This window comes from Ascaphus truei, chromosome 1, assembly GCF_040206685.1.
Source record: "Ascaphus truei isolate aAscTru1 chromosome 1, aAscTru1.hap1, whole genome shotgun sequence".
Classification (NCBI taxonomy): domain Eukaryota; kingdom Metazoa; phylum Chordata; class Amphibia; order Anura; family Ascaphidae; genus Ascaphus; species Ascaphus truei.
The window spans coordinates 520,741,006-520,760,526 of record NC_134483.1 but is presented as its reverse complement, the minus strand read 5'-3'; the positions used below and the strand labels follow the sequence as shown (position 1 = coordinate 520,760,526).

The 19,521-nt window shown below is 42.4% G+C and overlaps 1 protein-coding gene across 3 annotated transcripts in view; it reads left to right on the top strand.

The window, feature by feature from the left end:
• The window catches only part of IMMT (inner membrane mitochondrial protein), a 43,216-nt gene extending 40,461 nt beyond the window's left edge, over window positions 1–2,755 (top strand). For all 3 annotated transcript variants that reach the window (XM_075571655.1, XM_075571647.1, XM_075571638.1), the window contains 2 exons: window positions 298–427; window positions 1,790–2,755. In XM_075571655.1, coding sequence (XP_075427770.1) covers window positions 298–427; window positions 1,790–2,397 — 738 coding nt within the window. In that variant the 3' untranslated portion in view covers window positions 2,398–2,755. The remainder of the gene's footprint in view (window positions 1–297; window positions 428–1,789) is intronic.
• Window positions 2,756–19,521: the final 16,766 nt, after the last annotated feature.

Below are 19,521 nucleotides of genomic sequence, written 5' to 3'. Positions count from 1 at the left end.
TGCAGCTTTCTATTTGCTTGTGGGAGTGAAGCTTGGGTTTTGTTTCGGCCTTATTGGTTTCCCAAAAGGGACCCGGAACATTTTCACGTAAAGGTAATGGCCCTGGCTAATAATTGCATTGTTTTTATATTAGCGATTAAGTGACAAAATGGGCAACATGTGAGTGTTTGCACTTAAGCTGCTGAGATGTGCTGCCATTTTATTAACATAAATTTGGGTTAGCCATTTGACCTCATTGTGTAGGGTGCTCATGATCGTGCTGCCAAAATGTAACCAATGTGTTTTTTCCATTTCCAGGGACTGTCTGAGAAACTCTCCGAGCAAGAAATGCAATTCAGACGTCTTTCTCAGGAACAATTGGATGGTTTCACATTGGACATAAACACTGCCTATGCGCGACTAAAAGGTGTTGAAGAGGCCATTGAGGGTAAGATTGTACATGCTGCAGTGAATTGGAAAACCTGTTTTAGTAGGTGTTCAGTATTTCAGATGAGCAGGTTCCTCTAGTAAGAGGCAAGAGAGACTTGGCAAGACTTTGTCATTTGATTGATACGGCTCATCCTACAGTATGTATGTCTATCTCCGTGAGTCCTGTTTCCAGGTGACTACTTGATGAACAACATAGCATCTTTACATTTCATGGTATAACAGTGACAAGTGTACCCCTCCCTCCCCACCCCCACCCCATAAAGCTGCAGACCAATACATATCCTACATTTGTTTTTTTTTTGTTTTTTTAATGAATCAGTTCTATACTATGAGAAACTACATGTAGCATCTTTTTAAACAACTCTGAAATGACATTTAATGTATTATAATATAACAAGCATTTTTTTGTTTCTCTAGCAACAATTTACAAAGTCACATCCCCTTCCTTTTCTGAAACAGGCTCTGGCACACCCCTTTTTGAGCCCTGCCCTCTCTATAGCAGTGCACCAATTGTATCTAGTGACGGCCTGGTCACATGATTTTCCTCACAGAACCTTGCATCTTTGGTCCTCTTCTGCTGCACTGACACCCATTTAGTGAACCCCCAAGCTGAGTATTCGGCGATCGATCGGCAACTTAGCTAATTACTTATCATTGTGTGAATTGTGTATTGATGCACATATTAAAGGGAACAAATAAATAACCGCAGTTTGGACTGCTGCTTTAAGATCCTTCCATTGAAAATAGTATTTCTAAAGTGTTAATCCCCAGAGTTCAGGTCTTTACCACAGTCACTGGCATCCTAGATTGGGTATTGGCTTCCAATGAATTCACTATACTTTAGACACTAATATATGCTTTCATGTTATGTTCTCTACTTTGATTGTATTGAATTTGAACATTTGTTGCTTTAATGTGTGCCCTGTGATAAACAAATGTCACATTTTTATTATATATATATATCTATAGTGCAGAATAAATGAGTTCTTCAGTATTAGGTGATACCTTTTTTATTTGGACTAACAAATTATGTCATAGGACAAGCTTTCGAGAGTTCTCCTCTCTTCTCAGGTCAAGCAATACTCTATTGCTTGACCTGAAGAAGAGAGGATAACTCTCGAAAGCTTGTCCTATGACATAATTTGTTAGTCCAAATAAAAAAGGTATCACCGAATACTAAAGAACTCATTTATTCTACACTATCGCAACTGGACTAACACGGCTATTTTCTGCTTTATATATCTATATCTATATATAATTATCTATCTATATCTATATATATCTCTATCAGATGGAGGTTACATGAATTAAACACGCTGTAATAAATAAAGAAGTGCTAACCGTATATATTCCTTTTTAGGGCATGCAGTTGCTGAGGAAGAAGCCAGAAAGGCTCATCAGTTGTGGCTTTCAATTGAAGCATTAAAATTTACTCTTAAAACTGCCTCTGGTGATAGCCCCACTGAACCCCTCGAGAGCGCAGTTCAGGGTATTAAAGCTAGCTGTTCCAACAACGAATTTACAGAATCCTTAACTGCGTCTCTTCCCCACGAATCCCTACAGCGCGGGGTGTACAGTGAGGAGGCACTAAGAGCCCGATTCTATACCGTCCGCAATTTAGCCCGCCGAGTTGCCCTGATCGATGAAACCAGAAACAGTCTATACCAATACTTTCTATCCTACCTGCAGTCGCTTCTTGTATTTGAACCTAAGCAACTGAAACCCCCAACTGAGCTTAGCCCTGAAGATCTGGACACATTCAGACTACTTTCCTACGCCTCTTACTGCATCGAACGCGGAGATCTGGAGCTGGCAGCAAAACTGGTCAACCAGCTGAAAGGCGAGTCGAGAAGAGTGGCACACGATTGGTTGACCGAAGCCCGACTGACACTAGAAACAAAACAGGTGGTAGATATTCTCTCTGCCTACGCCAACGCAGTGGGTTTAGGGACAACACAAGTACAGTGATGTCGTTAAAGGGAAATTAAGATGTATGCTAAATTGTTGCAGTGTTAAAAGTAAGTTGCCTTCTCCCCCATCACGAATCTTTTATTTAAGTCCAACCAGGTTTCTAACTTGTTTGGGGTATATAACCTACCAAAATAACATTACAGTTGTTTTTCTTGCACTATGCTAATCTGTACCATACAGCAGCATCATATAGTTATAAATCTTTATCATGTCTGCAAACTCCAAGAATGTTTCCCCTGTAACAAGCATAACGTTTTTAAGGTTTCAGGTTTTACTGATCCAACCAAAATAATGAACCTACTGTTGTCAAAATCTCTCCTTCCTGGCGCACACGAATAAACCGAAATCAGATTCACTTGACTCTTCATTTATATTTGCTTCTTTAAATCATAATTATTATTTTTTTTTTTTTAATTTTCTAGTCATTTTCTGATGAGTGATTAACCAGCTTTAACACCCTACTCTTTAGTAACCACATAGCTAGATTTGTTTAAATATTTTCCCAGGCAATGTACAAATGCTTACAATGGTGTCCTGGATTGTTTTAAATTGTTCAGATAATGAGACGTTAAAACCAAGCAAGTGATTTAATGTCTACATTTTCTGTGGGCAAAATCTGCCTTAAGAGACCTTTCGTGGTCCTGAATGTTTTTGCTCCTTTCAACCACAAGTTGATTATTAAAGGTATTGTGTCTCTTTAATGTTTTCTGTGGTTATATATACAATCTGATTTAATCCATTCCTAATTTTACATCATTTCTTCCCCATTGACTGAGACTATGCACAGTGTTTTGTATATTGGCACGAATGGTGTATGCGCAAATATGCTCATGTCCCAGGGTAAGTATGGTCAGTGCGATGTCTTTCTTTAAAATTGAGGATCTTTGCTATTATTGGTCTAGGTTTAGTCTCTTGATCTTGCCCTGCAGCACCCATTCTGTGTGCTCTCTCAATCTTTATTGCATTGTCTGCGGAGAGCCCAAGGTGCTCTGGGATCCATTTTTCGCAGAACTCTATCAATTGGTACTGTTTTATTGATTCAGACACCCCTATCAGTCTGATATTATTTAGTCTAGACCTATTTTCAAGGTCATCAACTTTTTCCTCCAGTATGCAGTTTTTTTTTTTTTTCCTCAGTTCTTCTACTGCTTGGTGTGTTTCAGACATTTCCTCCTCCACATTGCTGATTCTAGCTTCAGCCTCTTCTACTCTTGAGGTGTGTGCTATAAGTCTGTTTTTCAGCTCATCTATGGATGTCTTTAATTTGTCAATTTTTTTGCTCCAACTGTGGCATAATCTCCCAAGCCACAGCCTTAGCAATATTTACATATTCTGACCTTGCGTGTAGCTGGTTGCCTGCTTCCTCGGTTTGTGCTGATTCTCCTGCAGCTGCCTCATGGCCGTCGGCCATTTTGGGAGTCTCTTTCCTTCTCTCTCCCTTGTCTTGTTTCTGCTGCTGCTGTTTTGGAGCCATCTGCCTGTTCCTGGAGAGAAATTTTTCCATGCAATAGTCTCCGCCTGTTTGGTGGCTTGTTCCTTTCACTTTTAGAGGTGATTTGCCGGCGGTTGGTGAGCAGTTACGGCGGTTTTCGCCGACGGACCAGCGGAGCTCCTGTCAGTGCCTCCTCACAGCCCTGACGCCATACCGGAAGTCGCGATGTCTTTATTAATGAATCTCTATGCTCTGCTTGACCCAGTAACATTGACAGCCCTTGAAAAAGCGCCGAAGCGAAACGGCCATCGGGATTGCTGCTATCTCCCCTTTGCACTTAGTGCTACTAGCACGTTGTAGAACAGTTAATGTACTATTTTGACTAAGTTGCGCTGAACTATTGGACACAGGCTAATCACCCATGCCTCATTGCTGACACCACAAGTATTGTGACAAGAAAAAAGGGGGGATGGGGGAGCACTGATGGAAGGCTGGTATATAACCTGAATTGGTTGTATAATGCTCTAAGGCAATGTGGAGGGTTTTGTAGGTGTAAAATAATTTTTGACAACTCACACGGCCTTGTGCAAATGCTGTCGCATCAAGGTATCTTTTGGACTTCTTTTTCTTTTTTCTTTCGTCTCTTTTCTGTCTTCTAGATTCTTTCGCCGCTTTGCGTCTGCGTTCTTCTTCTCCTTCTTCTTTGGTGTTTGTCTCATCCTCGGAATAAATACATACAAAATATGTGAGCAATCTGTGATTATATCAGGAAAGGTATCAGGATATATAATAGAAATAAAACACTCACACGGGCATGTGTGCGTGCACTCTAAGGGATGGTATCTTGGTCTCTAGGGGGCAGTTCCACTTCTTAATGTTGAGTTAAAGCTCTAAAAACAAAAGTCAAAAGTCAAAAGGCCACACCTCAGTATAAGGTAGAGACAAAATTAAAGTGTTACTACTCACATGGCCAAGTGTGAGTGCACACTTGGAAATGGTATCTTTTGTTGCTCCTCCTGTGGTCCCAGCTGGGAGACGACCACAAGTATTGTAGTAGATTGTAGTAGATTGTTTGGATGTAACTACCTCATTTGCATCTAAGAGTGTGTGACTTATCCATCCAGTTATTATCTGGTACTTGCTTTTCACTGATATAAGCAACTGTATATTCACGCTATGCATCTGAGTGTGTAACTTTTCCCTCTATCTGTTATCTGGGAATTTTTTCTTTTGATACAAGCAATAATATATGCACATTAGCTCACTCCTCCCACTGTGGAAATAATGCTAGACAGCTAGCTTCCTTTCTCTTAGGAGGCTAATTTTCAGTACTGTGATGGGCTAACTAAGTGCTATTATACAGTCTCCAACTGAGCCCTCTTGATATACCAATATTCCACTACTGAGATACTTGCAGTGGCTGTGTCATGACACTTACTCATTCTGAGGGTGTGTCCTATTATTAATAATATAGTTATCAGTCGTATCGTGGTTGTGGGAGGGGAGCTGGAATTGAAGCTCCCTTCCTCCTAGTAGGCTCAATTTCTATTTTTGTTGGGCTATCCAGCCCCTGTCATCACCTTATCTAAAGCTTTATTACCAAGCGGTACCCTCTCCCTGAGGTTCTATGTGCACCAGGGAGTTTTTAATACTCTATTTTTTTTATTGTTACATTACTCTTAAAATTGTTTATCAATACTGACATCATATCATTTAATTGTTAGTGGATGTTTTTTGGTTCCGTACCTCTTCTAGCTACTATAATATTACATTTCCTATTAGTGATATTGAGTGCAGACAAGTAGGGGGCTTCTGACTGGACCACTGGTCATCTGGGTTCTGTGTATACCAGTCTCTTTTTTGTGTATTTGTCTTGCCCTTTCCCCTACTGCACCGTTCACTTTAGCTACTGTTCATTATTATTATCTGGAGTGCTGATGTCCTATCTTTTTGTTTTTTCTTTACCCAGGAAGAAGGGGGTAGGATGGTCCGTGGTTCACAGCAACTTCAGCAGCCAACGCATGGATGTCTAAAAAAACTTTATTGATCGCTAGCAGCAAACATCAGGCAACCACTCTAACATGTTTCGTCCAGGCTATGGACTTTTTCAAAGAAATTTCTTTTTCTTTGAAAAAGTCCATAGCCTGGACGAAACATGTTAGAGTGGTTGCCTGATGTTTGCTGCTAGCGATCAATAAAGTTTTTTTAGATATCCATGCGTTGGCTGCTGAAGTTGCTGTGAACCACGGACCATCCTACCCCCTTCTTCCTGTGTCATCATTTCCGGAGGAGCACGCTGATGCCAGCTACACTAGAGGAGGAAGCCGCTGCAGAATTCCCTGCACCAACAGGGACGGCTTTTTCGTGAGTACTCCTAACCTCCACGCGGTATTTCAGGGAGATTATTGAGGTGGTTAGTGCCGGGCTGTGATTTACTTGGGGGCGCCCCCTAGGGAGGTGTCCCCCTGTACCTCTATCCGGCTTACTATTACCCAACTCCCTGTTCTCAATACCGGAGGCTTATTGTTTCATTAATCATTGCTGGGTCTCTCTTCAATCAAGTTGCCAAAAAGTGTGTGCACTACCTGTTAGCAGCCTCGGTATACTGGGTAATTCCATATTGTCTTTACCCAGTAACCATAAAGTCAATTTCCCTCTAATTTTCTGTAATATAAAATCTGATCTATTAAATGGCAAATGTAGCAACTTAATACACTCCCCTCTTCCCCCACCTCACCCACTGCTTGCGCATTTGGCAATCGGCTACGTTTCACCACTTAAGATGAACAGAGCTCAGTTTGTTCTATTGTGTATAGCGCAAGAAAAGTATGTTTTATGGAACTGTACACAGCCGATATTAAATTAGTTGCCTTTTATGCCAAGAGATTCAGTTCTCCAAGTCTAGTCCCCATTATAACCGGACATTTCTTTACATGCCATGGATAAAAAAAATATATCTACTTTATCACTCTTAATCATCTTTCTATCAATCATCACTCACTCTCAATCATCTCTCTCTCTCTCAATCATCTTGCACTCTTGATCATCCTCATTCTCAATTCTTTCACTCTCAATCAATCCTCTCTCCTATCTATCCATCCTCACTCTCAATCAATCATTGAGACTAATTTTGCTTGGTGAAAGAATACTCTTGACAGTTCTTGCTCTTTTATAAATGACCTTTAGAATTGTGGGTAATAGTGTTCAGTATTTGATTACTTTGTAAAATGTTCCAGTTCTTTGTAAGGATACTTTTAATTGTATCTGCCAAATAATTATATTTTGTGATGAATGGGATAGCATCCAACATTATATAATTTATTTTCTTTTTGTGTTCTCTTTATTAGTTTGTTCCAAACTCATTTTCTTGCCCTATAAATAGCGGATTCTACCAATGTCTCCTTCTAGTGTCTCTAAGAAATCTTATTTTAATATCTCGGCTTGCTCTTGTAAATCTAGAATGGAGCTGCAATTTATTCTAACCTTTTTAAAGAACTGGCAGTATGGAATATTTTTTAGCCAGCCACCATAATGGCTACTCTTCGCAAGTAAATAACTATTACAGTCTACACTTTTCATATGTGCTGGTTTTAATTGTAATTTCATCAGCGATTTCCAATTAAAGATCCAGAAAGTAGATTTGTCTGCTATGTCCTAAAGGCGTAAATTGAACATTATGGTCCTTTTTATTGATATATTCTTAAGTGTCCAATGCATCGAGATCACCTCTCTACACCATCAGCAGGTTGTCAATATACCGCTTCCAAAAGCTCCAGGACATTTTGATTTAAATACCAATTTATTATTGAACCTATTGGCATCATGTACTAATGTGCAAAAGCATATGGCGTTTCTTCCAAGTTAATGTTTTTCACCTTGACCACCCACTTGAGAACGGTCTTGAGGAGAGTTTATCTAATACAATTTTTACAAAATAAAAAAATGTAATCTTTATTTTTCATCCTGATTTTATTATTTGTAATAACATTTTTTCCAAATATTTCAGTCTTAAATGGGTGCAATTGCGATTTTCTAGACAGCTTAAAACAGTCAACTTAAGAATCCCTGCTACATTCTTCAGGTCACTTTTAATTAGCCTTTTACAATGAGCCATTGTATGTTGTGATCGCATTTTGTACAACTACGGTACTTTGTCAGAGTGACTGCAGGTAGAAAAGGGGAACCTTGTGCAGCGGCGTCCGGTGATCCATGCAATAAGGTGAACGCAGGTGACCGTGTAATGAGCTACCAAGAATTTGTAAAGGAAGCTGTCACTAAGGTAACCCCTGAGTCAAATAGGAACATGGTAACAAAATGATTAAAAACATGGTATCTTTTTCATCCGGAGTAAACGGAAATATTGGGGGGTTGGGGGGTGTTAAGGTGTCCAGGGTGTAGATCCAAAACATCTCTAAGATGGTTGAGCCTATTGCCTCCACGTATATGTTGTAATCCTTTAAATGAAAAATTGGTTATACCTCCTGATGGACATGTGGAGAAGTGACGTGAGAATGGATGATTTATATCGTGTTTAGATTAATAAAAAAATGTGTTACATAATTCTATAAGGGTCTGATAATACGTCCCGCGTAACATTTATGGCAACCACACTTTAGAAGATAAATAACAAAACTAGTGTAACAGTTAATACATGTTTTGATGGAATAATTGAACCTAGAATTAGAGATTTCTTTAGTTGGAAAAGCAAACTGAGCATTGACCACAGTGAAAGAAACCATTGGATATACCCCGTATGCAACTAAAATCCTTAGAGATGAACAAACTTGGTGATAAATGGGACCCCAGAGTTTTTACTCTTGGGGTGTGGCCAGGGTGAAGCAAAGCACGCATGCTTAGCGTGATCAGACTGATTATTCTAAATGCGCTTGTCCAGGATGCGTGCACGTGCTCGTGAGCTTGCTGCTTGCCGACAGTCACATTTTATTTTGCTACTTGCATCATGGGAGCGGTTCGCCCAATGAGGGTGAACCTGCTCTGTGATGTCATGGCCGCACCCGCCCAACATACGCAAATAACAGGACAAATTGCCAGAGCAAAATGAGCACCAGCACAGTTTCATTCACCCTGGCCACAGCCTTAAAGACAAATCATGGTTCCCCCTGAATGATGGGTCTTATGTCTTTGTCAAGAGTGCATAAACACTGGGACACCCTATATCACATATCTGTTGTGACTGTTGGAAGTGATAATAAACATAGGGCAATCCTCTTTCTCCCTCTCCCCCCATCTCCTGATGACTTACAATAAATTGTAAGTGTTTCTACTTTGTCTATTCTCATATTGAACACGATCCTCTCTCGATCATCAGCATATGAAAATACCGCTTCAATATCCACAGGATCATAACCTCTCGCTAAAAATCTTTGCAATCCTTGGAATGGGCAACAAATTTATCGTGGTATGAACATAATCTTTTTAAACAAAAACTGTCCTTGAGGGATACACTGAATTAAAGGCCCTGGATGACTGCTTTGTGCCCTCAAACAAAATTTCAATTTTTTAATGATATTATTACAAGCACTATATAGATTTAATTTGTTTGGGATATTAACACTTCACTTGTCACTTTCATTCAAACACTGAGCTTAATTTACTTTTCACGTTTGAACACTGTATGCACCATCATTGTTTGGACGTCACCTTGTATATAGATATGGAAGGTCATATCCAAACAGATATAGTCGGGGGGGGGGAAAAAAACCCTCAAAATTTGTTTGTGGGGGGGGGGGGGGGGGGGGGGGTGGCCAAGACACAGCTGAGCGGCAGCAAGCTAGCTCAGCTCCGGCGAAAAAGAGCAGGAAACACCGCTCACGCCGACGGGAGAGACCCCCAGGGAGCCCCTGACACCGGGAAGCACACTGGCCCTGGACTCTGCTGGCAGATTTGGAGTCTCCCATCGATGGAGGGGTCCCCTGGAGCTACAGGTATACTCCGCGGGCCTCACCGCACAAATCAGCCAAGATGGCCGCCGGACCAGGAGCATACTAACCCGCGACCCGCACCAAAATCTCCGGCAGAGACACAGAGGAGTGGGTGGATCCGGCCATACAGCGGAGCAGAAAGGGCTCATCACCCGCAGCGCGGGAGCACCAGGATAAGACGCAAACCGCAGACGCAACGGAGGTGGAGTAAGGAGGGGAGGAGAAGGGGGCTGGCAGGATAGAGAGGAAAGCTCCACAGCCACTGACACTGCCACAGCATAAACAAGCAGATCAGAGATACACCCAGAGCCCAAGCGCTGGTCCCCCGTGCCCCTGCAGTATAATCCAGCTGGAGCCTCGGGCTGCAGTCCCCCCCTCCACACAACTAGTCATACAGACCTGAAAAACAAAGCTGTGTGGTGTGCCTCTACTCCCACCCCCCACCCCACCCTCTCTGCACAGCAACACTATACACAGCTGGCATTAAACAGACTCAACTATTACTAGCTGCTATTCAGTGTTTGTGGGCTCACATAACTGAACAATTCTAATCTTGCACAAGATTCTTAAAGTAGATCAAACCATAAGTCTACACAAGAAAATACTAAATACAAAATGGCTGCCATGAATCTGAGCAGCTAACACTACCGGACTGAGGGGCTACACTGCCACGCTCCCCAAACTCCCACTCACCTGAGAACATACAATTAAATCCATGTAACAGTGGGTTGTGTGTGTGTGAGGGGGTGCAAATGTGGCCTTGACAAAATAGAAGCCTTAAGAGCAGGACACACCAAAGAGGCCGCAAGCCAAAGCGCTGCAATAAAAAAAAATCTAACAAGAGAACTGAGACAGTTTATTCTTTGATCCCTGATCAGACGCATTCGAGACATGGCCCCACCGAGAGACACCAAAGCTAGACTCCTCCCTGTTTTTTTAAACAAAAGATCGACACACCTAAACCAGCAAACAAAGAAAAGCACTCGCAATCGCAGGACAAAGAAGAATCTGAATCAGACTCAGACCAGGGGACGAACATCTGGAATGATCTGAAAGCTTGGGTCAAGGAGATCAAGCAGACGTTTCACGAAGAACTGCAGAGCGCAATGAAAGGTCTTTGCTCTGAAATCGCTGCGGTCGAGGTTCGCACCACAGGCCTAGAAGAAGCGATGGAGGCCTCGACCGAGAGACAGACTCGAGGTAGATATGGAATTAGCTCAACTAAAGGACCAGGTAACCCGTCTCCAGGATGCACAAGAAGAAACTGAAAATAGATCAAGGAGGAATAATGTCAGGATTCGAAATGTCCCAGAGTCTGTTTCTACGGAAGATATTAAACCTTACCTTCACAGACTTTTCCAAAGCATAATACAAGCTACTACTGCTAAATTGGAGCTAGACAGGGCCCACAGAATCTTCCGACCAAAGGAGTATGAAAACAGAGGCCCCAGAGACATCATAACAAGGCTTCACTACTTCTCATCCAAAGAAGAAATTATTAACAAGACCAGGAACTAAGACAAAATCCTTTTTGAAGACTCAGAGCTACAGATATTCACGGACATCGCGCCCGCAACACTGGCCAAAAGACGGGATCTTAGAGAGATCACTAGTTTCCTACGGAGCAAAGATATTAGATACCGTTGGGGCTTTCCATTTCGACTACAGGCATCACACAACGGGAAACAGGCGACACTCAGAAAACCAGAGGAAGGCCCGGTATTTCTGGCCGCTTTGGGCCTGGAGGTGCCGCCGGAGCTTGAAACAAGGGAGAGAGCCACACAGCAACCAAGACGTGGGCCCATGGTCTAGAGTTCAGGCCACTCCAAGAAGGATTTAGTAGAACTTGTACTAACCTTGCCATAATGTAGAAATTAAGAATTAGTGGAGGCTAATGTAACCTGAGGTGAACCCTGAGCTTTGTAATTTTGTGCCGCCCCTACCAGAAAGAGGGAAAAATGTAGCATAAAGATAAGCACCGGAACCAAGTGCCTTTAATAACTTGAAAAAAATCCGGGAAAGCGAGGGAAAAAAGGGGGGAATAAGGAAACAATGTAATAATTTGAGCCTCAAACTTTAGGTTACGTATAGTTATTTGAGGAGAAGCGAATTTTATTGTATTATGTATCTGGTTGATTTATATATATATGACTGTTCCTTTCTCTTTTCCCCCTTATATGTATAAGTTGTAGCACCAGTATGTTTTCTCCGCAGACTGGGAGGACCAAAGTTAATATAGATACTTCTAAGCAACCGAGCTGAACCGCTATTTGCAGGTGTCCAATGTCCACCAAAACGCAAGTACCGCGTTGCACCCCACACACGGTTCTTTCCCCTTAGACTCTGCATGCCCCAAAAATTCCTAGGGCAGACTGAAAGGCCCAAGTGTACAGAGGGCCCGACCCCATACCAAGTTAATGAGCCCCAAGGTTGTTCATTTAAAAAAAATTTTTTTTTAAGGTTTCTCCCCCACATCTTGAATGGAATCCAGGCAAACACAACCAGACTTTTATAGATGGAAAAAAAGGAAAAACACACTATTTCGCGCACAGGTCACCACAGAAAAAAATGTAGCTTTAAAAGATTAGAAGCAAAGATTTCTTACATAAGACAAAACACGACACTCGATGGCTAACTCCCTAAAAATAATCACCCAGAATGTCATGGGCTTAAACTCCCCTATGAAAACGAGGCTTATGTTTAGGGACTTCAAGGCAAAACAAGGCGACATCTATATGATACAGGAGACTCACCTGAACAGAGACGACATTAACAGACTAAGAGACAAAAATGATCACCAAATCTACCATTCTCCAGCAACAAACAAAAAAGCAGGTGTAGCTATTTTGATTAAAACTAGTGTCCCTTTTGCAATAGAAAAGATAAAAAGAGAGATAAAGCATGCCGAATTCTAATTATAACTGGCAAAATAAGCACAACAGAATTGACTTTAGTATGCCTATACGCCCCCAATGAAGACCAGGAAACATTTATCAGTGAGACATTCGAAATCCGACACAGGAAAGGCCACCTAATTATTGGAGGTGACCTTAACACTATTATTGATAGCAATTAAGATAAAGCGAGATGCTTAGGCAGAGAACGACGCTCAAAACTAAAACATTCAACAGCCCTCAAAAACAGTATAATAACGTGCGGGTTAATAGATACTTGGCGGCTGATGAATCCCACAACAAACGGGTTCTCATTCTACTCGGCCCCCACAAACAATACACACGTATAGACTATATCTTTCTATCAAGAGAGCTGGCCAACCGAATAGTAAAATCAGAAATAGATAATATTTCATGGTCGGACCATGCTCTGGTGCTATTAGTATTAAGGGATTTACACCAGAGACCGACGGGCACACGCTGGCGCATGTACGACCTCTTGCTCAGTATACCCGAGTCCAAAAAAGCGATAGGGGCAGCCATGCAAGAATATTTCTCAATAAATGATAACGGCCAAGTAGGGGAGGGCATCCTATGGACCGCCCACAAAGCCACTCTTAGAGGTAAGATAATCAGCATCGCTGCACATAGGAAGAGAGAGAAAAATAAAAGGATAAACAGCTTAAATGATAGCATCAGGGAGAACGAGGAGAGTTATCAAAGAAACCCTACAGAGGAAGTAAGAGCAAAAATTGATAAAAACAGAATTGAGCTTAAAAACATATTAATAGAGGACACTGAGAAGGCAATGCGCTGGACAAACCAAATATTCCATGAGAAAGGTAATAAAGCGGACAGATATTTTCCTGCCAAACTCCGTAATAAGATGTCCAGTCTTGATATATACAGTATAAAGACTGGACACGACAAGTTGACATATAACCCTGTGGAGATCAATAAAGAGTTTGTGATATACTATAACAACCTATATAACCTGACAAAACTGGACCATATAAGTATAGATCTGACATCAACGTTAGATGACTATATAAAAAGAACTAAACTAAGCTAGACGAGATAGAAGCAAACCACCTAGGAGCCCCTGTAACAGCAGAGGAAGTGTCTGTCGCCATTAAATCACTTAAAAACTCTAAAGCCCCGGGCCCGGATGGGTTCTCGAATTTCTATTACAAAAAGTTTGAGAACACATTGAAACCCTATCTGATCAGATGGCTCAACAATAGTTTAAGAGGCGAAGTCTTACCATCTGAATCACTAACAGCATCAATTATAGTAATCCCCAAAGAAGGGAAAGACCCTACACTATGTTCCAGCTACAGACCCATCTCTTTGATTAACACGGATATAAAATTGTTCACAAAAATTCTGTCCCTCAGACTGAATAAGGTCTTGAATGTCTTGGTCCACCCAGACCAAGTAGGGTTCACCCCAGAACGACAAGCCTCAGATAATATCCGCAGGATCATTAATATTATGCATAACAGTAACACAAAACAACGCCCCACACTGGTATTAGCATAGCTGAAAAAGCATTCGACAGGGTGGCCTGGCCTTTTATGTTCCGTGTACTAAGAGAGGTGGGGCCTACACGAAAATTTTATTAACGGTATTGCTGCACGATACTCAAAACAAACAGCTACAGTCTGCACATCAGGTTATACATCAGAACCCTTTTAAATATCCAACGGTACACGGCAGGGTTGCCCGTTATCACCCCTGCTGTTTGCCATCTGTATAGAGGTTCTAGCTTCCAGAATAAGATCAAATCCTGAGGTACAAGGCATTCCTATAGGCAATAAGGTCTACAAAGTATCTCTTTTCGCTGACGATATCTTGCTCACCCTGACAAAACCAGAAACATCCCTAAGAAGTCTGTTCGACACTTTAGACAAATTCGGCAAATTCTCAAATTTCAAAGTTAACCATACTAAATCAGACGCTATAAGCTTATTTATAACTAAGGAAAAAGAAAACGAGCTGAAAAAGAAATTTCCTATAAAATGGAAAACAGACAAGCTAAATTATTTAGGGGTGAATATCTCACAAACAAACATACGAGGATATATATTACGCAAACTACCCAGACTTAATCAAAACCCTGAAAAAAGATTTAACAAAATGGTCAGGACACCAGATATCCCGAGTACGAAACTGTGGGTAGAGAGCGAAATCGGAAGCCCGGCAGACAGATATGGCATCCCTTTTATGGATAAAGAAGGAACACAGAGCAGAACACTACAAAACCCACCCAGTCCTAACACACTCTAAGCATTTGGGATAAAAGCTGTAAATATAAGAAGATTTCGTCTATCCCTTCGCCCCTAACACCGATAAGGTTCAACCAAGAGTTCCCCCCATCACACCAATCAAACGTTTTTAAAAAATGGGAAGAAAAAGGGCTATCCACTATTGGAAATATGTTAAAGGGAAACAGGATTAAGACATTTGCTGAGATTATGGAGGATTATGGTGTTTCGAATTCGCAAGTATTTCAGTACATGCAACTCAAACACTACGTTTCATCTATCCAACCAAAGAAAAATTGGACCAGACCCCTCACCACTTTTGAGAGCTTCTACCAGCTAGACGAATATCATAAAGGGACGATAGCTCAGTGTTATCAGGTTCTAATCCACCAGTTTAGCGACCAAACACGTAAAAATATTTCAGAATGGGAAAGAGATCTGGGTAAATCTATAGACAACAAGGACTGGGAGGAAATTTATGATAGAATAGCCAGAGCCTCCAGATGCTCAGCAGTTAGAGACACAAACCTGAAAATTCTCCATAGGTGGTGCCTGCACGCCTCCACTCATTTTTTCCACTAACTTCCCCAATGTGCTGGCGTAACTGCGGACAACTGGGCACGTTTAAACATATCTGGTGGTCATGCCCTAAGATTATTATCTTCTGGGGAAGAATTAGAAGATTAATAAAAGGGGTTTCAGGCTTAGATCTGAGTTGGGATATGGAAACCGTGCTTTTACTAAAACCTATAGAAGGCCTTGAAAGGAGGATAGATTATTTAATAATGCAAATTCTCTCGGCCGCAAAACATTGGAAGCAGAATGACTCCCCACCAATCATAACTCATTCGAAAAGTGAACTTGGTTATGACTATGGAGAGACTTACTAGTTTGATTCACGATAGATTTAATAGTTTCCTGACAACTTGGGATCCCTGGGCGACTTATATATGGCAAAACCCGAATCTGACCTAGACTGCGAAGCCAGAGATATTTATTAACACGACTGGTTGTACTCATACTATAAAGCAGCGGTGCGCAAACTGTGGGGCGCGACACTGCCGACGGGGGGCGCGGGGTTTACAGAGGCCCCGCGCGCTTCCCGAAGGCACTTAAATTAAGTGCCGGGGGAGCTGCAGGGCCTCTGTAAACCTAACTTACCGTGGCTCCGGCGGCTTCCTCCCTGCGGCGCCATGGCAACGCGGCGTCAAAATGACGCTGCGAGGTCATGTGACGTCACGTTGCTATGGCAACGTGACGTCATTACGCCGGAGCGCGGGTAAATTGGGGTTGGGGGGGGCGCGGGAGCGAGGGGACAGCCGTCAGGGGGGCGCAGGGAAAAAAGTTTGCGCCCCCCTGCTATAAAGTGTATGTATATATACAACTGATTGTGTGCTCCTTGCATGGAGACCATTGCGGATATATTCCCCTATCCTTCCCCAACAAACCTTTTTATTTTTTGTATTCCCTTCCTCTCCCTCTCCTTTTATGTTTTGAAAAATAATAAAATACAAGTTGGAAAAAAAAAAAAAAAAAATTCTTTGAGATACCATGTTTTTAATCATTTTGTTACTGTTTCTATTTGACTCGGGTTACTTTAGTGTGACGGCTTCCTTTGCAAATTCTTGATAGCTCATTACACGTTCCGGTGCCAATTTTACCTGCATTCACCTTATTGCATTGATTTGATCACCGGAAACCGCTACATTAAGTTTCCCCTTGTCTAGCTGCTATCACTCTGACAAAGTACCGTAGGGGTTCGAAACGTGGTGCGATTTTTTTTTTCTTGTGTTTTCAATAAATATTTTCTTGTGGCTTGTGGTTCAGCTTCATTACCGGCTCTTTTGCCGGGCTCCACCTTTTCTATTTTTTAGTTTATATGTAGGGGTTACATTAAGGAATGGTGCAAGACCTCAGCCATGGTCCTAGATGATTTGGTTTAGCGGCAACATTGGGGGTTAATAGCCAAAGGCAGATAGACCATACTAGCTGTAACCAATTGCAGTGCTCAGTCAGACAACAGCCAAGATGCAAGGAGCCCAGTAAAGAACAAAAACGGCAGAGAAGCCCAATGCTACATCCAATATGACAAAAATACACAGTAAAATACTTATTCTCTTGAAAATGGTGGCCTTTCTCCCTCCTAATAGAGGTAAATGAGAATTTTAATTCTAATAGAGGTATTTTATCTGGTAGTGTTAGGACTTGCGAACAGGTGTCTGCCTTCTCGTGGCTCGCAAGCTTACAACGCTTTGGCCAAAGGGTTAAACTAAATTACCCCTTTTCAAGAGAATATATAAGTATTTTTGTCATATTGGATGTAGCATTGGACTTCTCTGTTGCTTGTTGTATACATTTGCCACGCTCAATAGCACTCCTTTTTGACATACATATATTTTGTGGGGGCTCAGGGGTTCCCAAAAAGAGCTTGCTGGGGTTTTGTGCCCTGTAAAGAGCACACCTCGAGCCAGTATGCTTAAGACCACATTCTGGTGAATGAGAAAGCCACCTACAGCAGAGGTGGTGGATGTGAATGCGTATGTTTACATGTGAGGCGTTTTATCATCAGCCAGATAGTGTTTGTTTGAGAGATCTCCACAGAACAGCAAAGCTACACCCACCTCAGTGCTGCCGCAGCACTATATAAAGCATCGGTGGGCCTAGGGGCTTTACCAGCAGCTCCCAACCTCAAGCCAACCCAGCAGAGGTGTTGCTGGCATGGCATCTTCCTGTGAACTGATCATGTACTTCCCCATCCTCACATGCATTAGCTCCCTGTGTAAGAAGCAGGGCAGATGCAGCCTTAGAACTATATCATGTTGCCCATCACTGATTACAAAGGAATCTAGGAGATGCAATTTCACATGGTTAGCCACACAGGGACACGGATGTTATGCACCAGGCTTTTTTTCCGTTTATTACAAAGAAAACAGTTTACTATTGAAAGCGAGGCGTTTTGCAGATACACAATATATTAGTGTCACGTACGACCCCGCTAGCACGCGACTTGCATACAGGACAAGGGTTAATACAGACGCTCGAAAGCGCACCCACTCTTCACCCCCGCAAGGGTCCGTCAAATGAACAATATCCCCTTACAGGATCAATACACAACCCGCAAGCTGCCCCACTCTTCACCCCTTCAAGGGTCCCTCAAATGCGTTGTCTCTCCTCAAGTCATCCCAATATACCACCGCCACGAACAGCACACATGTGAGCACGTGACACCTAGATATGCAACCAGGGTTAATACACAAAGGCAACTCTAGCAACCCCCCTTTCTCCTCTGCAAGGAACCAGCGAGTTAGTATTTAACTCTACTCAATTGCACATCATAACTATCCACTGCCACCACCTGAGGTTATGCAGATATGATAACAGATCTTAGACTAAAATATCTGGCAGGGCCCCAGGTCCGTTTATATTAGGAAAAACTATGCACTTTAAACACAAAAGCAGTAGTAACGTACCCGAATTCATAAATTATTCTCTCCAGAGCGCGCATTAGTTCATTCAGAGCCCAAAGCATTACTTACCGTATTTCCTTGATTCTAAGGCGCACTTTTTCCCCCTATTTTCACATGGCAGAAATAGGTCTGCGTTTTAGATTCGATGTATTAAAAAAAAAAAAAAAAAACAGCTAGGGGGCGCTGTTGCAGATGCCGGCCATTCAGTCTGCAGGAACAGCACATGGCTGCGATCACCCCACCCCCCCCCCCCCCTCCAGGTGCAGAGGGATCGGAGGTGCCTACCAGGGCACATCAACATTGCCCAGAAGCCACCCCCCCACCCCCTTCCCAAATCCCCATGTGAAATGCAGGAGGTGCAGAGGTAGCTGTGTCTCGGTGTGTCCCTGGATGTGTGTGTCCCTGGATGTGTGTGTGTGTCCGTGTCCCTAGATGTGTGTGTGTCTCCCTGGATGTGTGTGTCCCTGGATGTGTGTGTGTGTCCCTGGATGTGTGTGTGTGTGTCCCTGGATGTGTGTGTGTGTCCCTGGATGTGTGTGTGTGTGTCCCTGGATGTGTGTGTGTGTGTGTGTCCCTGGATGTGTGTGTGTGTGTGCCTGGATATGTGGGTGTGTGTGTCCCTGGATATGTGTGTGTGTGTGTTTGTGTGTGCCACTCTGCCATCAAAAGCAGGATAGGAGATTGTTAGAACATGTTCTTTTCACTTTAAGGAAAGCAATGAGTACAGGAATAAAAAGGTACTTGGTAACATCATAAAAGGGCCACTAAATGTAAATGGCTAGTGTGTTTATTTACCCAGGACACCTTCCTACCCATCCTGTTCCTACTGCTCTCATGCTCCACTCTTTCGCTGCTTTGAAATCTGATGCTGGCTGCTGACAGCAAAAGGGTTAAGAAAAATCCCCCCCACACTGCCACTGCCCCTGCCATATCTGTCTCTCACTGGGGTCTGTGTGTGCCACCCCCCCTTCCTTCCCTCTCCCCTCCCCATTCTGTGTCTGCCTCTCTCCCCCCATTGGTTATTGAAGTGTCATGTGACCCTGCTAGTTAAAATAAACAAAAAAATTCTGCGCATTTAATATAGTGGGATTTTTTTTTTTATTAAATCAAGGGTGCGTC